The 24935-nt window shown below is 38.8% G+C and overlaps 1 protein-coding gene across 2 annotated transcripts; it reads left to right on the forward strand.

Annotated features, from left to right (window-relative positions):
* Positions 1-1504: 1504 nt before the first annotated feature.
* Positions 1505-24935, forward strand: ANKRD46 (ankyrin repeat domain 46). Of its 2 annotated transcripts, XM_003782443.1 has the most exons (5): positions 1505-1581; positions 14582-14684; positions 17437-17773; positions 18980-19138; positions 22921-24935. In XM_003782443.1, exons 3-5 carry the CDS (start codon positions 17463-17465, stop codon positions 23135-23137), a joined length of 687 nt encoding a protein of 228 aa, XP_003782491.1. In that variant the 5' UTR covers positions 1505-1581; positions 14582-14684; positions 17437-17462; the 3' UTR covers positions 23138-24935. The 2 variants fall into 2 exon arrangements, with proteins under 2 accessions (XP_003782491.1, XP_023373222.1); XM_023517454.1 differs by lacking the exons at positions 1505-1581; positions 14582-14684 and adding an exon at positions 7993-8227 and having other exon boundaries at positions 22921-23493.

Genomic DNA, 24935 nt, shown 5'->3' on the forward strand with positions numbered 1-24935 from the left:
CACATGTACTGCATAAATTAAATTTGTACAAATAAAAAGGGAAAAATAAAGTAACTGCAATTGTTAAGGCTGCTTTCTCTTTCAATGCTGACTTCTCCTGGTTGACTAACATTGCAGTGGCTACAAGCATTTGGGGGAATCTGCTAAGCAGAAAGGCAGTTGGAGGATACTTTGGTTTGCATCTAGAGAGATACATTCATGAGGTTCATGGTCACTTCCACACAGCATTAAATTATTGCTGAAGTGTGGGAATGGCTTCCAAGAATATTTCTAATACTCAATGTGTCAAAGTCCCCAGGTGTGGTAACTTAAAGGAGTCATAGAATATGTGCAGCAAGTATGTAGTTCATGGGTGAGAAAAAGCTATCTTAAACTGGGCTCAGAGGAACTCCCCTGTAGTTCCAGGGACTTGGGAGGCTGAGGCAGGAGGATCATTTGAAGCAAGCAGTGTTCACAGTCCCTGCATTTTTCAGACCTGAAGAGGAAGAGAAAAATTTGAAGAGAAGTAATAAATAAGCTCTCACATGGTTTGATAAGCCAGTTAATAAAGAGTGAATCTTTATGCATATATTGGGAAAAGGTTTAAATTCTTCGCTGATTTGGCACAATTTACAGGTTTCACTGAAGATATTATAAAGGTCATATACAACCACAAGGAGGACATCAATTCAAAGTGTAACATTTATTAGTCACTGCTCAGGAAAATATGAAATGCCCCTGAAATTGTGTAATTCTATGAGAGAAATTTAATTGAGATTTCCTCAAATTTGGCAATAATCTTAAACATTTGCATAACATTATCAGGAACACACTATCAGACTGAGATGGTCCTTGACTGGGATGGGCAGGAGACATCCTAGAGAGGGTGGCTTAGGTGAGTGGTGGTAGAATTCAGAAGAGGAACCAGACCCCCAGTGTGTGGGGGAGTCGTCTTAGCGGTAGAACTGGAGTAGGGAAATCGAAAAAAAAAAAAATGTTTTGCATGAAAGAATTTCCAGTAAATGAACTTCCCACCGCATTTTTAGTTTTGGCTATACATATGTTGCAGTAAGTCAAGGAATCCTACAAAGTGGAATGTAAATATTCAAATCGTTTTGAAAAAATATAAACCCAGGATCAAATTAGAATCACAGCATTCAGCCACTGGTTGCTGCTATTAATACGTCAATTTGGGTTGTGCAGATCCACCTGGCAGCCAGCAACTATTAATTCATACATATGGCACCTAATAAAACTCGCCTAGCCTTTGAAGCCTCTCTTTAGCTGAGAGGGTGGGATATGTATTTAGAAAAGCACGCGAAAAGTGCAAAACGCTCCTGATAAAGACTTTTTCTTCTCCGGAAGGAAGACGCGGTTCTGGCACTTTCCCTGGTTCAGAGCAGGTTCATCCTGAGTCCTGACCCAGAGCGGCCGACTGCCGTGCGGACCGCCCACCTGCAGGGGGCGCGCCGGCCGCCGCTGTACCAGGCCGCTCTGGCCCAGCGCGGGGGGCCTCCTGCCTCTGTGGCTGCCCGGTCCCCTCCGCCCGGCGTCGCCACCGGGAGGTGCTGCCGCGGTTGCTGCTGCTCGTCTGAGTCGCAGGTATCTGGGCCGGGGCCGAGGGGCAGCACCTGGGCGGGAGCCACTTGCTGCCGCCCCTGCCGGCCTTTAGTGGCGGAAAACGCCCGGGCCAGGGCGAGGGCGCCGGGGCTCACCGCACCTTCCGTGGCGGCCGGAGGGAGCCGGGGGGAGGAAGCGGCCGCGGGTCGGTGGTGGCCTCGCCGCGGGCTGTGTTGTTCGCGAGGGCGGGGAAAGGCCTCGGGGTTCTTGTTTGCTTTGGCAGCGTACAGCTGCGGTTGTCTGCCGGAGGTGCCAGCCTGGATCAGCGGGCGGCGGCCGGGGTGCGCTCCCTCGCGGGGAATGCGGGGGTCGGCACGGGAGCCCGCGGCTGCACGTCTGGGTGTTAGGCCGGGGCAAAATGTGGGCTCTCGCAGCGTTCGCATGGAAAGTACGTGGCAGATGATAAGCAGCCTGCAGTCCGAGCTGTTGAGATGTGAGCGAGCTGTCCAGAGTGACACATGGCCCCAGGGTGCCCGTGTAGAAAGACAGGATTTGCACATCTCCTCACTCAGGGCTCAGGCAATCACAAACGTCCACTCTTAATTGACATACGATGCTAACAGCGGCACCATCGTTTTCTCTCCAGATTTTCCAACACTGCTCTGCTTTGAGGGGAAAAAAAAAGACATTTATTCCATAAACATTTTACAGTGTTCAGAATTGGCTACAGAACATAATGAGATAAAAATATACCATTGGATAGTAACACTTCTCACTCTTTAAAAGGTAACAGTGGTACCTAGGAGCTTATTCGTTTAAAGACCTGCAATACGTGCACCATTATTCTGGGGGGTATTTTTATGTTATGGTAATAACCGTCTGTCTTCAGTGCCTAGTCTATGTCAGACCCGTGCCAAGTGCTTTAAACACCTTGTACCTTTGTTTAATCCTTGCAGCAGCCCCTATGAGGCACCATTTCCATTAAGCAGGTAAGGAAACTGAGGCTCAGAGAGTCCTCTGAATTAACGTGTTTGAGCTTAGAAGCTAGCAAAGAGTGAACATGGTAGTGTTCCATGAGATCCATGCTTGTTAATGTGATTAGTAACCTGGACTGATTTTCTCTCAGGCTTAATTTTCATGGCTATACGCAAAAATTCTACATTAACTCCTTTTTACTTTTAAAAGGAGTTTAGTGAGAGAAATCTTTGCTCATTAAGGATTATATTTATAATTAAGCTTGGGCTGAAGTCCTCCTCCAGTACCGTTTGATTTGATATGATACAGGCATCGGTTGGTTTGGTTGTTAACAGGCTTTATTACTTTTCTTCATTATTTGTGTTTTCATACCATTTTTAGTGAGTTCACTTTGCAATGTTATGTTAGTAGAACTGGAGGGAAATGAAAGACTTTCCAGTGACAGTAATTTACTATTTTACAGGATACAGGAAAGGCATTGGAGAGTGGCTAAGGGATGAGGAATGAAGAGATTTAGGGTATGTTATGTAAGCAAGTTGTGTTACTGTATGAGATAAAAGATTCCTATAGTACCTATCATTGTTAGGAGGGAAATTGTATTTCCCACTATGGAAAGCGGATGGATATATTAGAGCGTCCCAAAGCTGTAGGCTTTATAAGGCTTTAAAAATTTGTATCGTCAGCATTCATATAGTAAATACGTATTGAGCACCTTCCATGGCGAGGCTCTGTGCTAAGCACTGGGGATGCAGGCGTGAACTAAATGAAGTCTTTGTCCCCACGGAGCTAGCAGTCCCCTGGAGGAAGGTAATCTTTCAGAAATTAAAAGTGAAGCATTTTCAGTTAGATGGTAACAATTAACTAAGAAGACAAAGTAGAAAGGGGGGCTAGGAAGCACCTGGGAAGGCGCAAATGCAGTTTCAAAGTAAGGAGAGTCATGCGGCTGTCTAGGAAGAGCACACCTGGCAAGTACAAGCGCTGAGAACCTACCAGTCTTGGAAGATAGCATGAGGCCGGTGAGTTTGAGGGGAGAGAGGCTGGCTAAGGTCAGAGACCTAATGAGTCCTGGTAAAGACTTTGGCTTTTGCTCTAAGAAGGGAGGTTCCTAGAGGGTTTTGAGCAGAGAAGTGAGGGAATCTGTCTTAAGATTTTTAAAGGGCCTCGGGCTGCTGTGTTTGGAATGGACTGTACATGGAGACCAGTGGGGAGGTTAGTGCAGTAACCCAAGTGAGAGGGGATGGTAGCTTAGACCAGGTGGTAGAAGGGAGGCATAAGAAGCTGCCATATTGTTGGTCTTGCTGATGGATTGGATGTGGAGTGTGGGAGGAAGAGTGAAGCACAACTCATGGGCTTAGCCTGGGTGGAAGTGGGTGGAACAGGAATCTGGAGTTTAGTTTTATCAGGTTCAAGGTGCCTGTTCAGGTGGTGGTACAGAGACTGCAGTTCAAGGGAAAGGTACAACTGGAAATCAGAATTTGGGAGTCACTAGCACAGGGCAGTGTTTAAAGCTAGGAGGCTATGAGGGCTAGGCAGAAAAGTGAGGATTGAACCCTGGGCTTTTCATGTTCAGAGATTGGAGAGATTAAGAGCTACAAAGGAGACTCACAAGGAGAAGCTTTTAAAGGTAGGAGGAGAAGGAGGTGAGAATGGATTGCTGCAGGCCGCTAAAGAGTGTGTTTCAAGGAGAAAGCAGCCAACTACCTTAAGTCTTGGAGTTAAAAACAGCTGACTCTTAACAAAAGCTCTTATGAGTAATAGGTAAATGTACCTCTTCAACTTACTGATTTAACTTGAGATCAAACTACAAAACTTGTCTCAATGTGGGGAATGGCTGTTTATCACCTCCTGGTGATAGAAAAGTCAAGTAAGATGTTGACCAGGAGATAACTGTAGGAAGGTGTTTGGGTACCTTGAGAGAGCACTTTCAGGAGAGTAGTAAGGGAGAAAACCTGATTGGTATGGTTTCAAAAGAGAGTAGGAGGAGAGGAATTGGAGACTGCAAGTATGGACAGTTCTTGGAAGAGGTTAGCTATAAATTATGTCAATATTTGAAAGCCCTATAGTCATTCTCACAGTAAGTAATTTTTATTTCTAACCTCAACTACTTAGGAACTAGACTTGTTTTATCAACATCTGGTAGAAATAAAATAACTATACTACTGCTAACAGTAATTTATAATTAACTTTCAAAACCACTATACAATGAAACTTATTCTTTTTACATAATACGATTCCAGGCCTATCAAAATTCTTGGGAAATATATGTTCTTTTATCACTTACCTTTTTTTCTTACTTTAGGTTAAAAAATAACTCAGAGGTGCTACAAACTGTACTTGAAAGCAAAACACACAAAAATTGAGAATCAGGATTTATTTTGACATATGCTGTCTCAGTAGTATTGAGAATTGACAAAAATAAAAAAGTGTAACACATATGATTACATCCAGTACCTACCTAATACTTGATAATAAACAACTGTGTATTAATACTGGTGTATGTTAAAAAATAGAAATTGATGATGCTGGTATATATTATTTCTGTTATAAGAATTAATAACCAACAAAGCAAAACTGTGTTGTTACTTTAAAGATATTAAGACTGATACTTCATTGAAAGTAAATAATAATATGGGTTAAGTAAGGCAACCATGGTTTAAATACATAGTAAGTATATAAGAAGAGAGTGCTATTTTTATCTGAAGAAGTGAATTGAGGTGCTTGTTTCTACCTTCAGCAAGTGAATGTCCAATCCCAAATACAAAATAAGCAAGGAAAATGCTCTTGCAAGGTAACCCAGACACCTTCCTGTGGTACAGTAAATGCCAGATTTACACCATTTTGACCACAGATAATATGTGCCTTTTCCATAGTAAATATAGCTGCCTATATTGGAGTGTGGAGATTTTAAATGATTAAATAAAACATTTCAAAGTTTAGGTCTAGATCTACTGGTTTCTTTAACCCATTAATTTTATCTGAAAGATGATGGGTCTTTGAATCTGTGGATTAAATTCTTTTTTGTTGTTGTTTAGCTTTGTGCATTTTGTTTTGTTCTTGTTTTGTTCCTTGGAAACTTTACATGGGTTGGATCGACTTTCCAGTTTTCATAGCTGATATCTCACATATCCTTTGAAACTTTTTTTCATTTGCATAGCTTTTTAAGTTAGGCCCTTCCACCACTGATTTTCTTTCTGCTTACAATTTGGATTTTTGTTGTTACTGTTTTCTTTACGTTCCAGTGTGCCTCTTAATACTATTTTTTCTTTATACTGCATTGATTTTTTTGTATATTCGTGAGAGCACATTATTTTTGTGGAATTTTTTTTTTTTTTTTTGCAGTTTTTGGCTGGGGCCAGGTTTGAACTCGCCACCTCCGGTATATGGGACCAGCACCGTACTCCTGTGAGCCACAGGCGTTGCCCTGGAATTTTTTTGGTTTCTTCTTGCAAGTAATTTTCAGTGGTGTGCTTTACTCCAGGTAGAACTGATGTACCTTTTCCCTTAAGGTGCAGAATTTTTTCATTGACTTCATGTTCACTTTCTTTTGTTCTTTATTTTTTAAATATGAAAGAACTTTTGAGCTTGAATATTGAATTTGCCATATCAGTACAGTTCTACTAAAGATATTTTCCAGATTTCTTAAAAGAAAAATGGAGAATTGGGTTTTGTGTAGGGATTCCACAAAGGATACAATTGTAGTTTTTGTAAAAGATTTACCTATTTAAAATCATTTTCAAGCTGGGTGTGGTGGCTTATTCCTGTAATTCTAGCACATTGGGAAGCTGAGGCAGGAGAATTGCTTGAGCTCTGGAGCTGGAGACCAGCCTGAGCAAGAGCTAAAATAGAAAACTTAGCCAAGTGTGGTGGCATGCGCCTATAGTCCCAGCTATCAGTGAGGCTAAGGCAGGAAGATTGTATGAGCCGAGGAGTCTGAGGTTGCTGTGAGCTGGGCTGAGACCATGGCACTCTAGCCCAGGTGACAGAGTGAGACTCTGTCTCAAAAGAAAAAAAAAACAAAAAACAGGAAGAATTAGAGCACAGATCAGTAAAATTGAAAATAGGAAATCACTAGAGAAAATCAACAAAACCAAAAGCTGGTTCTTTGAAAATATCAATAAGATCAATAAGCTTCTAGCCAGGCTGAGAAAAAGGAGGACATAAATTACTACTATCAGAAATGAAAGAGAGGCCATCACTACAGATTCTGCGGACATTAAAAGGATAATAAAGGAATACGTTAACAGCTGTGTGCCCATATACTTGATAACCTAGATGAAATGGACCAGTTCATTGAAAGACACATCTACCAAAATTCACACAAAAAGAAAAAGACCATCTGAACAGGCTTATTCAGAAATTGAATAAAAAAAGTAAATGACCTTCTAAAGAAGCATCAGGCCCAGATGGTTTCATTGGTGAATTCTACCAAATGTTGAAGGAAGAAGTTATGCCAATTCTCTACAACCTCTTTCAGAACACAGAAGCAGAGGGAATCTCTCTTTACTCATTCCATGAGGCCAGCGCTCCCCTAATACCAAGATCAAAGATAACACAAGAAAAGAAAACCACAGACCAGTATTGGTCATCAACAGAATATTAGTAAATCAAACCCAACAATTTATGAAAAGAATTATGCATTATGATACAATATTATGGGACCACCAGTTATTTTATATGTGGTCCATCATTGACTGAAGTGTCATTATGAATCATGAAGAGGACTAGAATCTTAAAGATGAGGGGTAGCATGTAAAGTACAGGATATAAAGTTAGGGTTTTGCTGGTTCTCAGTGTCCTTGTTTGTTAAATAATGAGATGGGGTTAGATGATCCTGAATAGCCTTCTAATTCTAAAAGTTTCACAGACTGCAGTGAAGTATACGTTAGAAGTATAGTAGATACAACTAGGTTTATATAAGAACCTCAAGACGCTCTATGATGTTCATATAATGACCAAATCACCTGAGGACATATCATATATATATATATATATATATATATATATATGTACCCCTGTATCATAATGTAGCCCTGTCAGTAAGTGTCACATGGCTGTGGTTAAGTTTCTTCTAAAAACACAATTTTTTTTTTTTTGAGACATAGTCTTACTTTGTTGCCTTAGGTAGAGTCCTGTGGTGTCAGTTCACAGCAACCTCAAACTCTTGGGCTCAAGTGATCCTCTTGCCTCAATCTACCAAGCAACTGGGACTATAGGTGCCTGCCACAATATCTGGCTAGTTTTTAGAGACGGGGTCTCACTTTTACTGAGGCTGGTCTTGAACTCCTGAGCTCAAGACAATCCACCCACCTCAGCCTCCCAGAGTGCTGGAATTATAGAGGTGCACCACCACACCTTGCTCTCTAAGAACACAATCTTATGCCTTCAAACTTACTTGAGGTGAAGTCTGGTTTAAATTTTGTGGACTATTCAGAAAATAGCAAAAATTATAGTTTCTATATTTTGAAACAATACTGAATAAATGGATAAGTAAGAATGCTTATGCTTAAGCTAAGAAGTGCTTAAGTAGCACTTTGTATAAGTTAAATCTCCTATATAAATTAAGTCTGCTAATGTGGATTTAATGAGGTTTAGGATTTGAACAGCTCTGGAATCATATTTATGCTATTTTCTTGATAAACTTTTTTTAAAAGGAGAATTGAACTTTATCGCAACTCTGGATCTTCACAGATTTACAACTAAGGAGAATTTTAATGTAAGTAACTGAAATGAAACAGAAAGGTTGAAAGTAGTCCTCTTGGTTTATACCTGTACTAGACAGACGCTATAGTTAGTTGAACTTGAGGCCTAGGTAGGCCACACGGTGGCACCATTAGGCCATATAAATAAAGTGCTGTTGCTAGAAAAAACTGATTTTTACAGAATTAAATAATAAGTCTTGTTACATAACGAATACATGTTTATGAAAGACTTCAGATTGATTTCCCAGTGGTTACTTAACATCTTTATTATATAATTGTAGATGATAAACTGGAAACTTCCTAGGGAGAAATTCCCTTGCTAAGAATTTTCAGTGTGGTAGATTTACACAGTAAACATTTAGGAAAATACCAAAAGGTGTTGGAATAAAATTAAATATCTAAATAACCAGCATTCCTTTTGTGAACAGTTAATTTTGGTTTATTCTAATTTAGTGTCTTTTCTAAAAGTTGAATTGTAACTAAATTCTAACAATGCAAACAAGTAGTAGTTAAATAATATATATCAGAAGTCCTTGTTTAGTGTTTTTTGATTTCCTGATGGAGAAAGAAAAATTTAGGTTAAAGTATTTTCTTGTTATCCAGGCCAATAAAAAATACTTGAGAATATTGAGTCTGGGAATTCCTTTAGTCACTTTCCTATAAGATAGAGGACATACCCACATATTTTATTTTTGTTTTCCTACATTTCAAAAAGTTTTCTTTGGGTTCGGACCCCATAGCTCAGCAGCTAGGGCACCAGCCACATACACCAGAGCTGGTGGGTTCAAATCTGGCTTGGGCCTGCCAGGCAACAGTGACAACTACAACCAAAAAATAGCCGGGTGTTGTGGCAGGTACCTGTAGTTCCAGCTACTTGGGAGGCTGAGGCAAGAGAATCTCTTAAGCCTAGGAGTTGGAGGTTGCTGTGAGCTGTGATTCCACAGTGCTCTACCCAAGGCAACAGCTTGAAACTCTGTCTCAGAAAAAAAAGAAAAAGGTTTTCTTTGTATGATATGATTACAAAGAGTTAATTCAAAATATGTGTGCGAGCCTTATTTCCTATGAAGAAACACTTCCAGATAACAGTTTTGTTGCCATTTTAAAAAGTTCACTTTGAATGAATTGTTTATAAAGAGTTAATTTGAAATGTGTACGGTAATGTTTCCCCTCATGTAAAATCTTTGATGAAGATTTAATTCTCTAAATAAAAGAATCTTATGAAACACACTTGGTGACTTGGTTTTTTTTACTCATGGAATGAGTATAGTGATAGTATGTACTTAACTAGTAGAGTTGCTGTGATAGTATGTACTTAACTAGTAGGGTTGCTGTGATAGTATGTACTTAACTGGTAGAGTTGCTGTGAGGATTAAATCAGTTATTAGGGGAAAAACATTTAGAGCTCTGCCTAGAGTATAATAACTTAATAAATTGTCAAATGTTGTGTATCTCAAATGTTGCTAAGCAATTGTTTGCATAGTAATAGCAAACATACAAACAAATTCTTTTTCCCTTTTCATTTAGCTTAGTTCCTTAAGAACATCACTAAGTAATTCCTGATTAACCTCTTTTATTATATGAAAGTGGTTTTGTTTATTATAAGAAAGTGGCCTTTCTTAATATCATTCTATAATTCACGTGCTTCCAGTTAACCTCATCTTTACTATGTTAATGAAGTTATTCATAGCTTGACATGAAGATATCATGAAATTAATAATTTTAGACACAGCTAAATTAGACTACAATGTTGGAAACACCACATAATCTGAGTTCCTCACAGGTTTTGATATAAAGTAAAAACGCTTCTGTTTGTGGTGGATCCAGATCTACCTAAAAATTGCTCTTTTTGAACTTGTTACTTTTGAGCCTTAGAAATGAAATTCAGAGAGTTCTCCACATAAACTTCCTCCTCCCAATCCTCTTTATAGTATTGGGATATCCTGAAATATCCCAGTATTATTCTCAGTTCTTCCTTTTATTTACTTGCTAACATGCTTTCAGAAAGATGATGGCCTTTTTCCTTTTTTAAGCACCCAAAGTAAGTATTCACATATTTTCTCCTTATTTAGTACAGATAGCTCAAAGGTTAAAAATTGGAATCCTAGCCACATGGAATTTAATTCCTATGTACTTGTAATACAGTCTTCAAAAAAATATATAAGGATCTTAAATCCAGCACAGTGGGTGATGAACTACACATATAAACCAGAATCTTGGAAGTTATGTGAGCAAAGAAAGCATTGCATCAAGATTGCTGTCCCAGTAAAATTATTCACCCATATGAAATGAGACCGGCTCCATAGCCATCCATTAGAAAGCCTCATCTGAGCCACATCTTTTAAATACATTGCCCAGGAACCCACTATGATAGTGGGTTTTGACCCAAGGGATTATTTTTTAAAGTTCTTTTAGACTGGCTACATTTTGATCGGCTGAGAATGTTAATGAGTTTGAGTCGCCTGCCCCCCTCTTTGGTTTCTCATGCCCTTTATATCACTCTGTGCCCATGTGTACCCATGTGTGGCTCCCACTTACATGTGGCTTTTTTTCTTTCTCCATATCTGTAGGTTTGTGGGTAGCTCAGGTTTTAAGAACCGTAATTTTAAAGTACTAGCAGTTAGGATTTAATGACTTCATTGGAAGTTCTTGTTTTATTATTCTTTGAGGATATTTTATATGTTGAAACAACTGTATCCTTTTAAAAGGGTGAGAATAATCAAGTAATATAGAAAATGCAGATAATGTAGTTATATTTACTGTATATCATTTGTTTTCTCAGTTTTAGTGCTTTTCTTTGACATTGGAAAATGGTGAAGGTAGTAAGTGCTAATTGGGTATCTCTCCTGCTGTGCCATTTTTTCCTTGCATTTTGCTGAAATGTCTGATGCTTTGATCAGAATTGCTGTGTAGGCACAATACAGTCGGTCCATTTGAACCAATATTGTAGCTCTTAGTCTTGCCTTTCCCAGTGACTTCTCAAAATGAAAAATAGATCAGGGTGTTATGTATTCTTGTAGGTAGTGGATACAAGAGAACAATTTAAAGTTATGATATAATAAGTATATAATAAAATAGAATATGTCGTCCTTAGTTCTTAATCATCAAGAATACTACTTCAAAGTTTTGTGGATTGACCTAAGATTGTGGATTTAGGTTTGAGATACAAAAGAAAAATACTATTAGGAAGAACTTTTCATCAAGTCAGTGAATGATAAGCTTCCACAAAAATTTTGTTATTTTGTCATCTGGGTTGACATTAGGGGCTCTTGTTGCTGTGAGTGACTCCATTCTCATAAAGTCTCTTGAGCAGTGCCACAGAGCACAGAGTGAGTTTTAAATGTGAGGCTGCCCCAGTCTTTAAAACCTGACCCCAGAGTTGTGCTTTTCACAGTCCCTGCTAGCCTGCCTCTGAACCAGTCAATGCATACTGTCCCTTATGGACACTTTGCCTTAGGAACCAGGGCTCTGGTTAACAACCAGTGCGCTTTCTGGGGCTTGGCAATTTCCATATTCACTGTTCTTGCACTAGGCCCGTTCTTTTTTTTTTTTTTTCCTTGGAGGTTTTCCCTCTCCACTAGATGTCACCGCATTGCCAAAGCTGTTCTGTTACCAGGGGCTCAGAGTTCTATGTAAGCTTTCTTCAGTACAGGAGAGGACAGTCTCTGGAGAATTGTACCTGGTCTAGGAAGGATAATAACTATTATTTTTTGAGTGCTAAGTCATACAGCTAGTAAGTAGCTGAGCTGGGGTTCAAAGCCAGGCAGTCCGCCTCCAGACACATTGAGGGTAGAGTAGCCAAGGCCTCTTAGCAGCTCTGACAGTAAGAAAATAGCTTCCCCATGGCACATTCCTAAGAGAAGCCCCTTTCAGGAGAGTCAGCCCGTCATCTCTCTCCTGCCTGCTTTCTCCACCTGTGAAAGCAGGCAGCATTGTGTTTAGCTTTCACTTTCATTCACAGGGGAACAGACTTGGCCCTCAGTGAATCTTAAAAGCTACTAGTTCACGGTTCACACCCTATTCATGCCTCTCACTCTGCTTATACCTGGTTCTTTTTAAACACTCCCTTTGGTTTAACACCAGGGCACCCACCTGTGCCCCTTACAAATGGTTGATTGTACAAGATCTTCCATAAATAACCTGACACCCAGACAAATGACTGGAAAGTTGACCTTATGTTCTCTTTATGGGAGACATAGGCACCTTCACACTCAATAGTCTTTCATGACCCAGAATTTGCACTCCTGACCATTTATCCGGGGGAATGAAGACTTATATTCACATAAAAACCTGTACAAATATATTTGTAGAAGCTTTCACATAATAGCCAAAGCTGAAAACAACCAGATGTCCTTCAGCAGGTGAAGGTTAAAGAAAGTCTGGTATATCCATACTATGGAATAGTACTCAGCAATAAAAAGGAAACAAACTGTTGATACAACCTACGTGAATCTCCAGACATTTCCAAAAGGTTCCAAGTATGGTACTATATGGTTCTATTTTTAGCGGCATTATTGAGATAACAGAATTATAGAAACTGAAGGCAAGAGGAGTACTTTCCAGGAGTTGGAGTGTGAAGGAAGGAAGTATAAATCTCATGGATTTAAGGGAACATTAGAATTATTGGGGGTCTAACTATATGATCTGTAATCCTATCTCCAGTTGAAAAGCAAAATTTTATTATTTTCATCATGTGAACTCTACTAGCTTCAGAGGACCTCAGTTGTACCATTTGAAATTGAAAATTGAGGCTTGCGCCTGTAATCCTAGCACTCTGAGGCAGGTGGATTGCCTGAGTTCACAAGTTCGAGACCAGCCTGAGCAAAAGTAAGACCCCCCCCCCATCTGTACTAAAAATAGAAAAACTGAGACAAGAGGGTCACTTGAACCCAAGAGTTGGAGGTTGCTGTGAGCTGTGACACCACAGCACTCTACTGAGGGTGACAATGTGAGACTCTGTCTCAAAAAAATAATAAATAATAGAATCACTTATTTCTGTATAGCAGTTTCCCTCTGGCTCTCTAAAACTTTGTCCTCTTTGAGTCTGTCTCAAAAAGAAAAAAAAAAAAAAAAGAAGGTTGAGACCAAATCTTATGTTGAAGGGAGGCTTTAGTCATGAAGACTGCTTCGGTGGTAAGGACAAGAGAGGACAGTACACGGCTTCGGGTGAATTCAGGATGTTTGTTTAAGGAAATCCAATTAAGTGGCTAAGTGATATGAAGTGTGTCTGAATTGATAATTATGGGCTCAAAGAAAACTAGGAAACAATTGAATAGGGCAGTTTGTGCATTATCACGTCTTCATCGTATTTGCTGATCCTTCTGTGGGACTGATCCTCACGTGCATTTTGTGAGTCACTGTCATCAGGCACTGATAGCCCTTGTGATAGAACCTGACTTATGTGTTGTAAATGGAGCTTCGTAAAATACCATTAATTATTTCTCTACATAAATTTATTTAAAGGGGTTTGGTAACAGTGGGCGCGAATGACAAGTTAAAAGTTAACCTGAGTTTCAACCTGACCATGAATTTAGGATTTGGGTTTTATGTCTTACCATTTAGCATGGTATCTGGCCCATTTCAGGCACACAGTAAATGTTTAGTGAATTAATGTTGCTTTTTTTGTGGTCCCTCCAGAGAAGAGTTGAGTGGGGACACAGGGGAATCCCAGAGTCTTAACGCACAGAGGTGCACTTGAGTGGGCCCTGACAAGGGCAGGAGTGTGAGTTCGGGGCGGCATCACAGTGCCCACGGGGGCGGGCAGGGGCTGGCTGTGTGGAGACTCCTGCAGATAGATTTCAGCCAGATTTTCCTTCACACTGAAAAGAAGGGGAAAGGACAATCTCAGGAACAGATTTAAAGAGATTTAAGTATCAGCATTCGAGATAGATTAGAAATATTTTTTCTTAAAAGTATCCTGGTTTGGTGTAAATATAATATTGGTTGTTTTTACTCTTTCCCCCCTATTACAAACAGTGGTTTATTTCTCAAAATAGTTTTGTGGACTAATCTGGGAGGTAGCCTCCATTTATAACATGAAAAATGTACATTCTGAATTCAGATAGTGACTGGAGAATGAACTCTCAGAGCCCACTTTGTTCTCTTGGTGGCACATAATTTCGTGCTTTTTCATTTATCTGTCTTTACATGCTTTTTGTTGGGAGCAACAGAGCAGCTCCTTATTAAGCCCCTTTTTTTTCTTCCTTTCTGCTACCTTACTACCTGTCAGGTACTTGATTAGTCTCAGAAGTTGATGCCTCCCCCACAGATTTTCTGGTTACTGTCTGCAGGCCCTGCTAGCCTGTAGCTAACAGAACAGCAAGTTCTTTTTCATGCCACACCTTTATTACTGAAATTTCTATTTACCGTAGATCCTTGCTGGCACATTATAGCATTATTTTTGTTGAACCTTCTTAAGAATTCAGAGAAACCGCTGAGTGACCACTGAAAAGACGATCTCACCTTCAGGCTTGGGTGAGTATTTTCCACTGTGAACTTCTTTACAATATGTAAAACCTTCAGAGGACTGTGGCCTTGCTTTAGGGCCGATTCAGTTCTGAGATGAAGATGAAAAATGCTTGTCATTGGACTTAGTAAATGGGAGTAAGATTAGCTGTTTCTCAAGGACCCAGAGAAACTGACAAAATACACTACACTTATTCTTACCTAAAAAATGGACAAGAACGGCGTGTCTATTTTACTGAGCCAACATTCAGAAGAATCTCAGTCTGCAAACCACAAGAATTTTGTGTTTAAATCAAAAACACCAAGTAGATTTTTTTTATTATCTATTTGTACAGAATTTAATCAAAACATATTATCTCTTGAAAAGCCCTTGATAATATGGTATCATTTTTAAAAAGGTTTGTGATAGCTTTGTCTTCTTCGTGAGCCAATCCCATAAATAGTGTAAGGGAAAAATAGATTACCTCAAAAAGAATTCTTGACTATTTTATTGAGTAATTTCTTCTCATTAAGTTAATTTTTAAAAATTATTATATAATATCATAAAATGAAGTTTATTTTATCTTGATCTCTGTAATGCTTTTTTTTTTTTTTTGGAGACAGAGTCTCACTGTGTCACCCTTGGTAGAGTGCCGTGGTATCACAACTCACAGCAACCTCCAACTCTTGAGCTTAAGCCATTGTTTTGCCTCAGCCTCCCAAGTAGCTGGGACTATAGGCGCCCACCACAATGCCTAGCTTTTTTTTTTTTTTTTAGAGATGGTTTTTACCAGTCCGGGTTTGAACCCACCACCTCCGGTATATGGAGCCAGTGCCCTACTCTTTGTGCTACAGGTGCCGCCCCCCAGCTATTTTTTTTATTGCAGTTATCATTGTTGTTTGGCAGGCCCAGGCCAAGTTCAAACCCGCCAGTCTGGGTGTATGTGGCTGGTGCCATAACCACTGTGCTACGGGCGCCAAGCTGATCTCTGTAATTCTTAATCATAAGCAGATTTTTCTCTTATTTGGAATTAACTTTGACAGTTCCTTCCCACCTTTCTTATCTAATGAGTCATTAGGTTACACCAGTTCTATCTTCTTTATTCCTCTCCAGTATGTCTTCTTCTATCTACCACTACATCGGAGCAGGCTGTCATCATTTCTTGTCTAAATTACTAGATTACCTACTGATTGATCTCCCTGACTTCAATTCAGCTCCTCTCCCCTCTCCAATGCAGCCCCTCCATATTGCCATCAGGTAATCTTCCTCAAAGAGTAATAAGACCATGCCACTTCCTTGGCTTTAAATCCTTCAGTGGCTCCTCACTGAAATTCAGTTATAATAAAGCTTACCATGGAGTTGTTAGGAAGATTAAGTAAAACTCAATAAAAGCCTCTAGTTGATGCCTGGCTCAGAACAGGACCCAATATATGCTAACGCCACCCCTGCCCAAGTCAAGGGGATAGTGGCTTTGCTGGGAAGCCAGGAGCCAAGAATCTCACCAAACTCAGCAGCCATGCCCTCCTGAATCCCTTTGAGGTTAGGCACAAGAATAGATTGGTTTAGCATCTGTCTGTGCATTTTCCATAAAGAAAGATTTCTCTTGATCAACTATGCAAGCCAAGCCCATCTGTGACTAAGCTTTAATAACCTTAGAGTAAGACAGCCATCACTATAAATGCAATCAGTCTCTGCCTTTCTGCTTTCTTGCTTTGTTTTCTCTTCAAATTCTTAGTAAAGTTTCTTTTTACAGGCTTTAACTTTTTCTTAAATGAACCAAAGGGAAGAGAAAGAGAGAGACCTAGTTGTTTGTACTTTGTTAAATCAGAGCATTCTGAGCGTCCAGGCATGCCAGTGGGGCAGGGAAGCCTCAGTGGGTGTGGGCAGTCTGGTGATCTGGTTAGTCAAAGGGATGAGACTGGTATTGGACCCAGCTGGGCGTGCTGCTCTCGTCCTGCCTCTCTACTCCCAGACACGTGCTTGGTCCCTTCACTGACAGTCTTCAGACAATGGGAGTTTAGCAAAATCTGGTATTGAGAAAACCACAGAACAGAGCAGAATAGGATTAATACTGCAAAAAGGATGATATGAATTAATTTCATGGTGTTTCCAATTTTTAAATTCAGCTTATTACTTTCCTTAGCCTTTCTCTATGAAAGAACTGTAAAGCTCTTACTGAACATGTTATTTCCAGGCTTCCAGGTGGTTTTGTTACCATATAGAATATCTCAAATACAAGAAAAAGCAAATATAGCAAAGAGAATTATTTTCTATTTAAAAGGAATGTCTGTCAGCAGTGGCATTTTTAAATAGATATGTATACGTATGTATGTAGTTCTTTTAAGTTTAAAGATCAGGTTATCTGACAATGCAATAAACATAAATCCAAGCAACTATGTCTTGCTTAACTTTAAAAATGTCTTAATTTTTCTATATGGTAGCAAAATAGAGCTTTATGGTAATTTAATTGTAATTTTGATCCAACAGATGTGAAGAAAATAAAACATTTTAATGGAAAATAAAGTATGTAATTAAAGTATAATTAATAACTTTTGTTAAAAATATTTTAAAAAATATTTGACAATGTGAATGTTACTTTCTTCGCATTACTATTATTATTGCTTAATAAAAAAAATTTTTTTAAATAACTGTTGTTTCTGTTTGGTAAGGTAATTTGTTAGAGGCAGGAGGCCAAGATGGATAAGATATAGTGTTTTACTAAATGACTTTATTATGTTGATTTCATTTGACTTTATCAAATCTTACCTCATTTCATTACAGGCATTTTCTATCCGCGAATCAGAACAATGTCCTACGTTTTTGTAAATGATTCTTCTCAGACTAATGTGCCCTTGCTACAAGCCTGTATTGATGGAGACTTTAACTATTCCAAGCGGCTTTTAGAAAGTGGCTTTGACCCAAATATTCGTGACAGCAGGGGCAGAACAGGCCTACACCTGGCAGCAGCTCGCGGGAATGTAGACATCTGCCAGTTACTGCATAAATTTGGTGCTGATCTTCTGGCCACAGATTATCAAGGAAACACAGCTCTTCACCTTTGTGGCCATGTGGATACCATTCAATTCTTAGTTTCTAATGGACTAAAAATTGACATTTGGTGAGTTCTCCGTGGTTGTTGAAGTCTAGTCATTTCTTCCCATTAGTCTGTCAACCTGCACTCTAATCTCAGAGTCTGCTGATTCTCTTTACTCATTGATCAGTTGTAATGACAAGTTCAGAAAGGCATCCAAGATAGTGTTATCTTGTTGAGTGGGTGAGGGAAGAAAGAAGGGAACGACTTACATGTTTTTACTGAATCAGTGTAATTTTACCTATGAAAATAGTGCCCAGCTTCTACTATTAATTGATTGTATAGTATAAGATGGGGGGGGGTGAGAAGAAAGAAAGTAACAATTGGTGGAAATCTGTGAGCTAGACTGTGTTTACTTATGTTAACTTGTGAAATCCTCAGAGTGAATAACCTCACAGTAGGTGTTATCTTCACTTCACAGATGAGATAATTGAGACAAAAAGGATTAAATCATTTGAGAAAGGTCACAAGGTTTAGAAGGGACAGAACTGGAATTTGAACCTAGTTCTGCTGATTCCAGAGCTCATGTGCTTTGTGTCACATAATATATTGTGCTAATTTCACGATCTCTCTGGGGTCCGGAGTCCTTTTTTAGATTCAATCATCTGAGGAAGTCAAGGGTTTTTTTCTTTGTTTTAGTGTCTTATTTCTTGTTTGGGAAAGATGGCAAGACTACTAAGCTGGACCTTTAAATTACAGTTACATGCTACCCTAATTTATTGGTATCATAATGCCCTGAATCTGAATAAGATAGCAAATGGTTCTATCAATGGGATCTGAATTAACTGCAGGATTTAAGGTGATTCTGGTTCTCTCCTGTTGTTAGTCCTAAGTAGCTAAGTGAACTTCAAAGGAACTTAGTTCACTCCTTTTTTTAAGAAAATTCTTAAAATTCTTCTATGTATACTCCTCCCATAAAATGAAATGTCAGATAAGGTGAGTCTACAACTAGACTTCCCAATTAATCTGTGAGAAGATGGTCTCTCTGTCTTTCCCTTTTTCCGCTCTTTTGCCTATATATATTGTCTTTTGCCTTTTCCCTGGAAGGAAAAGAAATTGGTTAATTGAAAATTCAACTTCTACCTTGACCTTCGGCTGTGCCCTGGGTTTTAGTTTTGAGTCAATTTGGCTCATCTTTTCTTCACTGATATCTGCACAAGTGAGTACTGACAATGTAACTACCCATGTAGTATAACTGCTATAATGATGTCTTTATTTTTTGAACATTTTTAGCAATCATCAAGGTGCTACTCCCTTAGTTCTAGCAAAACGCAGGGGAGTGAATAAAGATGTTATCCGATTGCTGGAATCTTTGGAAGAACAGGAGGTAAAAGGATTTAACAGAGGAACCCATTCGAAACTGGAGACCATGCAGACAGCTGAGAGTGAAAGGTACTTGAGATATGTATTGTTTATCATTTATTATGTATGTGTTTATTAATTAGAGACAGAATCTCACTATGTTACCCAGGCTGGCCTTGACTCCTGGGCTAAAGCAGTCCTGCGTGACCTTTCTCAGCACCTAGGACTACAGGCATAAACCAAGCAAGATAAAATTTTTTAAGGGGCAAGTCACTTAAGTACCTGGATCTTTTTTTGGTGACTTTACATTCATTTGATTTCAGGTGCAGAGTTTTGATACTTTTCTGGAACTTTATATAGGCCCTTATGGCTTCAGTTTATAATTGAGAAGCTGTAAATAGAAATTATGTGCCCACATGCACGTAATGTTCTACTAGCTACCTGTTGTATCGACAGCACAAGGGAAAAGAATAGTAAGAGCTGAATCTGAGAGAAGAAAGCAAAAGTCTGAGGGTGTTAAATACAAGTCACAAAAAAATGGAATTTCAAAAAAAGATACGAAACATAAGCAAGCCAGAGAAGTTGGACAGTGTTAGAAATGACCAGAAAGGAGTTCCAATGGTAGGAAAGTGAAGTGCTGAGAGGTGGTAACACAGGAGAGGGAAAGTAAGACAAGACTTAACACATACTCAGTGTGGGAATGTGAAAGTGACAAGATTTACACACACACAAGTCAGAAGTGTGAAAGTGACTTGTAGACGAATTTGGACTAGGGAAATTTGGGCACCTGTGATAGAAGCTAAGATGTGGTGATTGACAGGGTCTTAAATATCTCATCATCTTTCCTCTAGAAGCTGTGGAGAGCACAATTAGAGAGCTGTGAAAAGGTGGCAGCTCATCTTTTCTCCTGGCCCCACTGGCTCAGCAGGTGGTCAGTAGACCAGACTTAGTTGTAGCGGTGCAGAGCTTAGTTGACCACCATGGATTTTCAGCCTTCCAGATTAAACAAGTGTAGTAAGAAGAATGAGGGGCTGACTGTAGTCTTTTTGCGAAATTTTTAGTAGATGGGCAGTGCCTCAAAGGAGTAGGGTGCCAGCCCCATGTGCCATAGGTGGCAGGTTCAAACCCAGCTCCAGCCAAAAACTGCAAAAAAAAAAAAAGGTAGAATATCAATAGAACAAAAAGGGGCCCACATCAGCATTAGCATTAGCTGTTGACTTAAAAGCTAATTGACCACAACTTGGATTTAGGCTCGCATAGACCATATATGCCATCAGGACTGAGGTCATTGCTTGTGTGAGATCTAAATGAAATCCTCTCTAGTCTTCATAGCTCATCCTTCATGTGCTTCCTCCGTGCTTCTTGCTTTCCTCTTCCCTTTGTGTGCTGGTTCTTCCACTTCTTGGGAACCATTAATTCCATTCCCAAGTTTAGGTCTATTTTGTTTAGATACTTTCAAGCACTTACTACTGTCCTAAAGAAATCTAAGAGTTTTGCTTCTAAAATCGTGTATGCTTTTTATGAGTTATTGTAAAAGCTGACCAATAGATAAAATTCACAAGTTGTCAAAGATGCATTTGCAAGCCCTTTCACTCTCTCCTGTATACTCTGGATGGACAGAATCCCAAAGCACTTTAATAATACTGAATTAACTATTATTTGTTAAAGATCCTGTTCCTCCAAAACATGGTGTTTTGAGGGGAGCATGTTGTATTTTGGGAAACTTCATTTCGCTAACAGCCAGTTTCTTGCAACTTCTTTATCAGAAATGTACTTTTCACATGAGTTTGCCTCAGTTGTGATTACTTATTAGCTAAGCAGTGATTAGTCATTCGAGCAGCTCAGTACAAAACACTCCTACTTCTTTCAAATACCTGCCATTTCACTTCAGCTTGAGAGTTTATATGATAGTGTATAAAACCAGTTTGTCAAAAATTAAATTATTGATACTTTATTCCTGGCCTTCAGTGTCATGATAGGAATGCAGTGGTTGAAGCCTAAGTTTAAAAATTTAAAGGCCTGAGTGGTGGCTCAGTGAGTAGGGCACCGGCCCCGTATACCGAAGGTGGCAGGTTTGAACCCGACCCCAGCCAAACTGCAACATATAAAAAATGAAAAAAAATAAAAGTTTAAAGGCCATATCATTAGGAAAATGCAAATCAGAACCACAGTGAAATATCAGTTCACACCTACTAGGATTATTGTAATGTGCTATGTAAATTATATCTCAATTTTTGAAAGTAGAGGCAAAAGTTTGAAGAGATTAGCTAGCATGCGGCATTATGGCTTAGCTGTGTAACACCCTTTTTTCTAAAGCAGAAGATAGTACAGTAACATTTTCAATGTATTTACTCCAGTATTTTCCACTTCCCTTAGGATTCCCTGTGGCATGGTACCACTTCTATCAGCCTTTCTAGGGCCTATACATCAAGTTGATGAAATATTTCTACACTCCATCAGAGTGTGCAGGTTTAATTTAGTTCCTTTTTTTATTTGAGAGCTTTGTCATTTGTGGAATGACAAAGACTGTAAAAATGACACAGGTTTTTTAAAAAGGCTGTATACACATGTATACACACAAACACACCCCCATTATGTTGGAGTCAGTTATTCCCTGGACAGTAGAAAGCATTTAATTGAATAAAATTTCTATAGAAAACTCCAATTGGCAGAACTTCATGGGCTCTTAGAGAATACTTGCAGAGTTCTCATTTTATGCCAGCATCTCTGAGTGAGAGCGTGTCCCTTTCTCCTAGTTCATGCTGAATGAGACTAAGACATTGTTTTATGCTGTTTCCATAGTTCTGAGCCACGATGTTTGGAAGAATCATAAAGGGAAGGGACATGGGAAGGGTGGTCATGACCTTCTATAACCAACAGATAGTTGGTGCGTGTGATTGCAGCCATGGTGACTTTAGTCTGTGAGACTCTGACACTGGGTCTGCGTGCTATCATGTAACGGTGGGTGCTGGTTCCCTAGAACTTCTGCATGCACAAGGCAGATGCAGTGTCCTGGTTTCTCTTTATGAGGCTCCTGTTTCTCACTTATGTAGTTCTGAAAACCAGAATCAGTGTCTTTGTGGTATTTGTACTACCGTATTTTCAACTAGACTCAACCATTATGCAGAAACAAAATAAACTTATTCTGTGTTATTGTACAAGATAGAACTAAGACAACTTATGCTGTGTTATTGTACAAGATAGAACTAAAACCAGTAGGAAGAAACTATTAAGAATTCCTAGTGATTAGACCAGTCTCCGTGTACAACAGACTTACATTCTGAGAGGAGTACACTGTTAAAGAGGGGTTTCTTCACTGGTGAGATTAGTGAACTAAATTCATAAAAATTCCCTTTTAGGGTGGCGCCTGTGGCTCAGAGGAGTAGGGCACTGGCCCCATATACCAGAGGTGATGGGTTCAAACCTAGCCTGGGCCAAAAACTGCAAAAAAAAAAAAAAAAAATTCCCTTTTAACTGAAGCCACTGGGCCTGGCCATTAATAGCATTTCTAACTGGACTCTGTTAGATACTCAGCCAAGAAACAGACTCATTATGGTCTAGCAGTTTTCAGCCTCAGGTGTAGATTGTCCAGATACCTGTGGATATATAAATCAGTATGTAAGCATGTAAGAGTGTACATATGTGTCTGTTTTTTCTTGTAAGTGTTGTGTTATATGTTTGGTCTTTTCAAAATAACATAGTACCTATTGTTTTATGTTTGTTTGTTTTTTGCCGGGGCTGGGTTTGAACCCGCCACCTCCGGCATATGGGGCTGGCACCCTACTCCTTGAGCCACAGGCGCCACCCTGTTTTATGGTTTTGAAATGGGTGAAGTATTTGTTTCATGCCCTTTCTTTTTCCTTCTTGCACAGTGCCATGGAAAGCCACTCTCTCCTCAATCCCAACCTACAGCAAGGCGAAGGAGTCCTTTCCAGCTTTCGAACCACATGGCAGGAGTTCGTAGAGGATCTGGGCTTCTGGAGGGTCTTGCTCTTGATCTTCGTCATCGCTTTGCTGTCTCTTGGCATTGCCTACTATGTGAGTGGGGTGCTGCCCTTTGTGGAAAACCAGCCTGAACTGGTGCATTAAAGGGGCTTGTGGAAGATGAGGCAAATGCTCTTTCCTGGCTTTGTATTTGTTCTCAGCTTCCCAAAATTCTTCTTAGTGCAAGGCAGTGAGGGCTGTACATTTTCCCTTTTGCATTTTTACTTATCATAATCCTTTTACATAATGACATGTTCATTTGAACTAACTACACACTACAGTATAATCAAGTAAACTGCATCCTAACGCTACCTCTGACTCAACCTGACTTCTTAGGAAAACCTATACCGAACCTTGTTTGACAAAAGAAATGGAAATGATTAGAAAATGGGGGATAAAGGAGGGGGCTAGGAAGTCCTTGCTCTCAAAACCGTACTCTAATATAGGACCGACTGAAGCATTAAAAAAATATATTTCATACATGACTAAATTTTTTGGTGGTTTTATTTTTATTTTTGCAAGAGCCCCTCTTTTTTTTTTTTAATTTGCTTTCTCTAGGGATAGGAGAAAAGTTTAAAACTTGAAGTACATTTTTCAAATCTTATATAGCCAATTAGTATTGTTAGAATCTGTTTGGTTTATTTTAATATTTTTAAGTCTAGTTATAAACCAAACAAAAGTTTTGAAAATGAGCTATATTTTCTTCAAAATGATTGATGATTTGATCTTATATTTATTTGTTGTTTGGATAATTTTTTTGTAAACTGCATTGCTTGTTAATATAGTGAAAAAGAAACTTGAGGAATGTATTTTGTTCACTTTTCAATTTCCCCTGCTGTTTATTTTAAAGGTATTTTATTCACCAAAATTATGCTCAGAAAACACTTTTTTCTACTGAATAGTTAGCAGGAAAAATAATTCTGATATTTAATTGTCACAATTCTGTAGTGCTATCATTGTGTTGAAAAATACAGTTCTATAAGCTAGCTGTGTTGTCACAGTTGTATCATGATTCATGACTATTTGACGTGCAATCCTGTTTAGAAGCCCTGTTAGACTTTTCTTAACAGTCCCATCCATATCAGTAATTCTCTGAAGGCAAGAACGGATGGAATATTTCTGAGTTAACAGAGCTGAACAATATTGTACTGGGTATCATAAACTCTTTATGAATGGTAATTTTATGTAAATTGAAATCTGGCTTCTGAACTATATTGCAGCTTTCAGCAGGATGTTTGAAAGCCTCTTTTGTTAATGATTCTGTAATGTATAAATCATATTCTTGGGTTATTAAAAAAGACTATGAAAGCTTGATAATTATTTATTAGGTAAAGTCAGAAAATTGTAGAGAAAGAACTAATGGTTTTATTTTTTAGAACAAAGGCATCAAGCTACTGCAAATTGAATTGTTGCTAGAATTATAAATTATAGTTTAGAATAGAATTGGTATTTCTGTGATTCTTTTTCCTTCTTGATGTTTTCTCTTCTGTATTTATATATCTAGTGTTGAGGCTTTTTCTTTCATGTGGCTTTATCCTCTCTTAAAGAGCTGTTGTAAAACTGCCTAGTACCTGGCTGCTTCCATATCAGCTTGCAGAGTCTTGCTTTTAAGTTAGATACAAACAAAATAAATCAGACTTGGTGTAAATAGAGCAAAAAAATTAGTTGGCTTTAGAATAGAGAACACTAGAACTCAAATTTGAAGTATCTTCAAAGTGAAAGGTTTGGAATTAGCTTTACATTTGTTTGTAAATCTAAACAGATACAAAATGGGTCTATATGTGTAAATATATTGCATTTTTAAAAATTAATGTTCCTTTGTAAGTGTTGATGTCTTTGTATTCTATTCTCTACATTCATCATTCAGTAATCCCATCAATAAATGTATTTATAAATCCCTTAA

Source organism: Otolemur garnettii, unplaced genomic scaffold (genome assembly GCF_000181295.1).
Source record: "Otolemur garnettii isolate 467f Iridium unplaced genomic scaffold, OtoGar3 scaffold00004, whole genome shotgun sequence".
NCBI lineage: Eukaryota > Metazoa > Chordata > Mammalia > Primates > Galagidae > Otolemur > Otolemur garnettii.

Bases quoted from the DNA above. Each gene is read 5' to 3' on its own strand.
- ANKRD46 (XM_003782443.1), top strand. From the start codon at position 17,463: ATGTCCTACGTTTTTGTAAATGATTCTTCTCAGACTAATGTGCCCTTG. The intron at 17,774-18,979 runs GTGAGTTCTCCG...GAACATTTTTAG, and splicing joins GGACTAAAAATTGACATTTG to CAATCATCAAGGTGCTACTC. The intron at 19,139-22,920 runs GTACTTGAGATA...CTTCTTGCACAG, and splicing joins CAGACAGCTGAGAGTGAAAG to TGCCATGGAAAGCCACTCTC.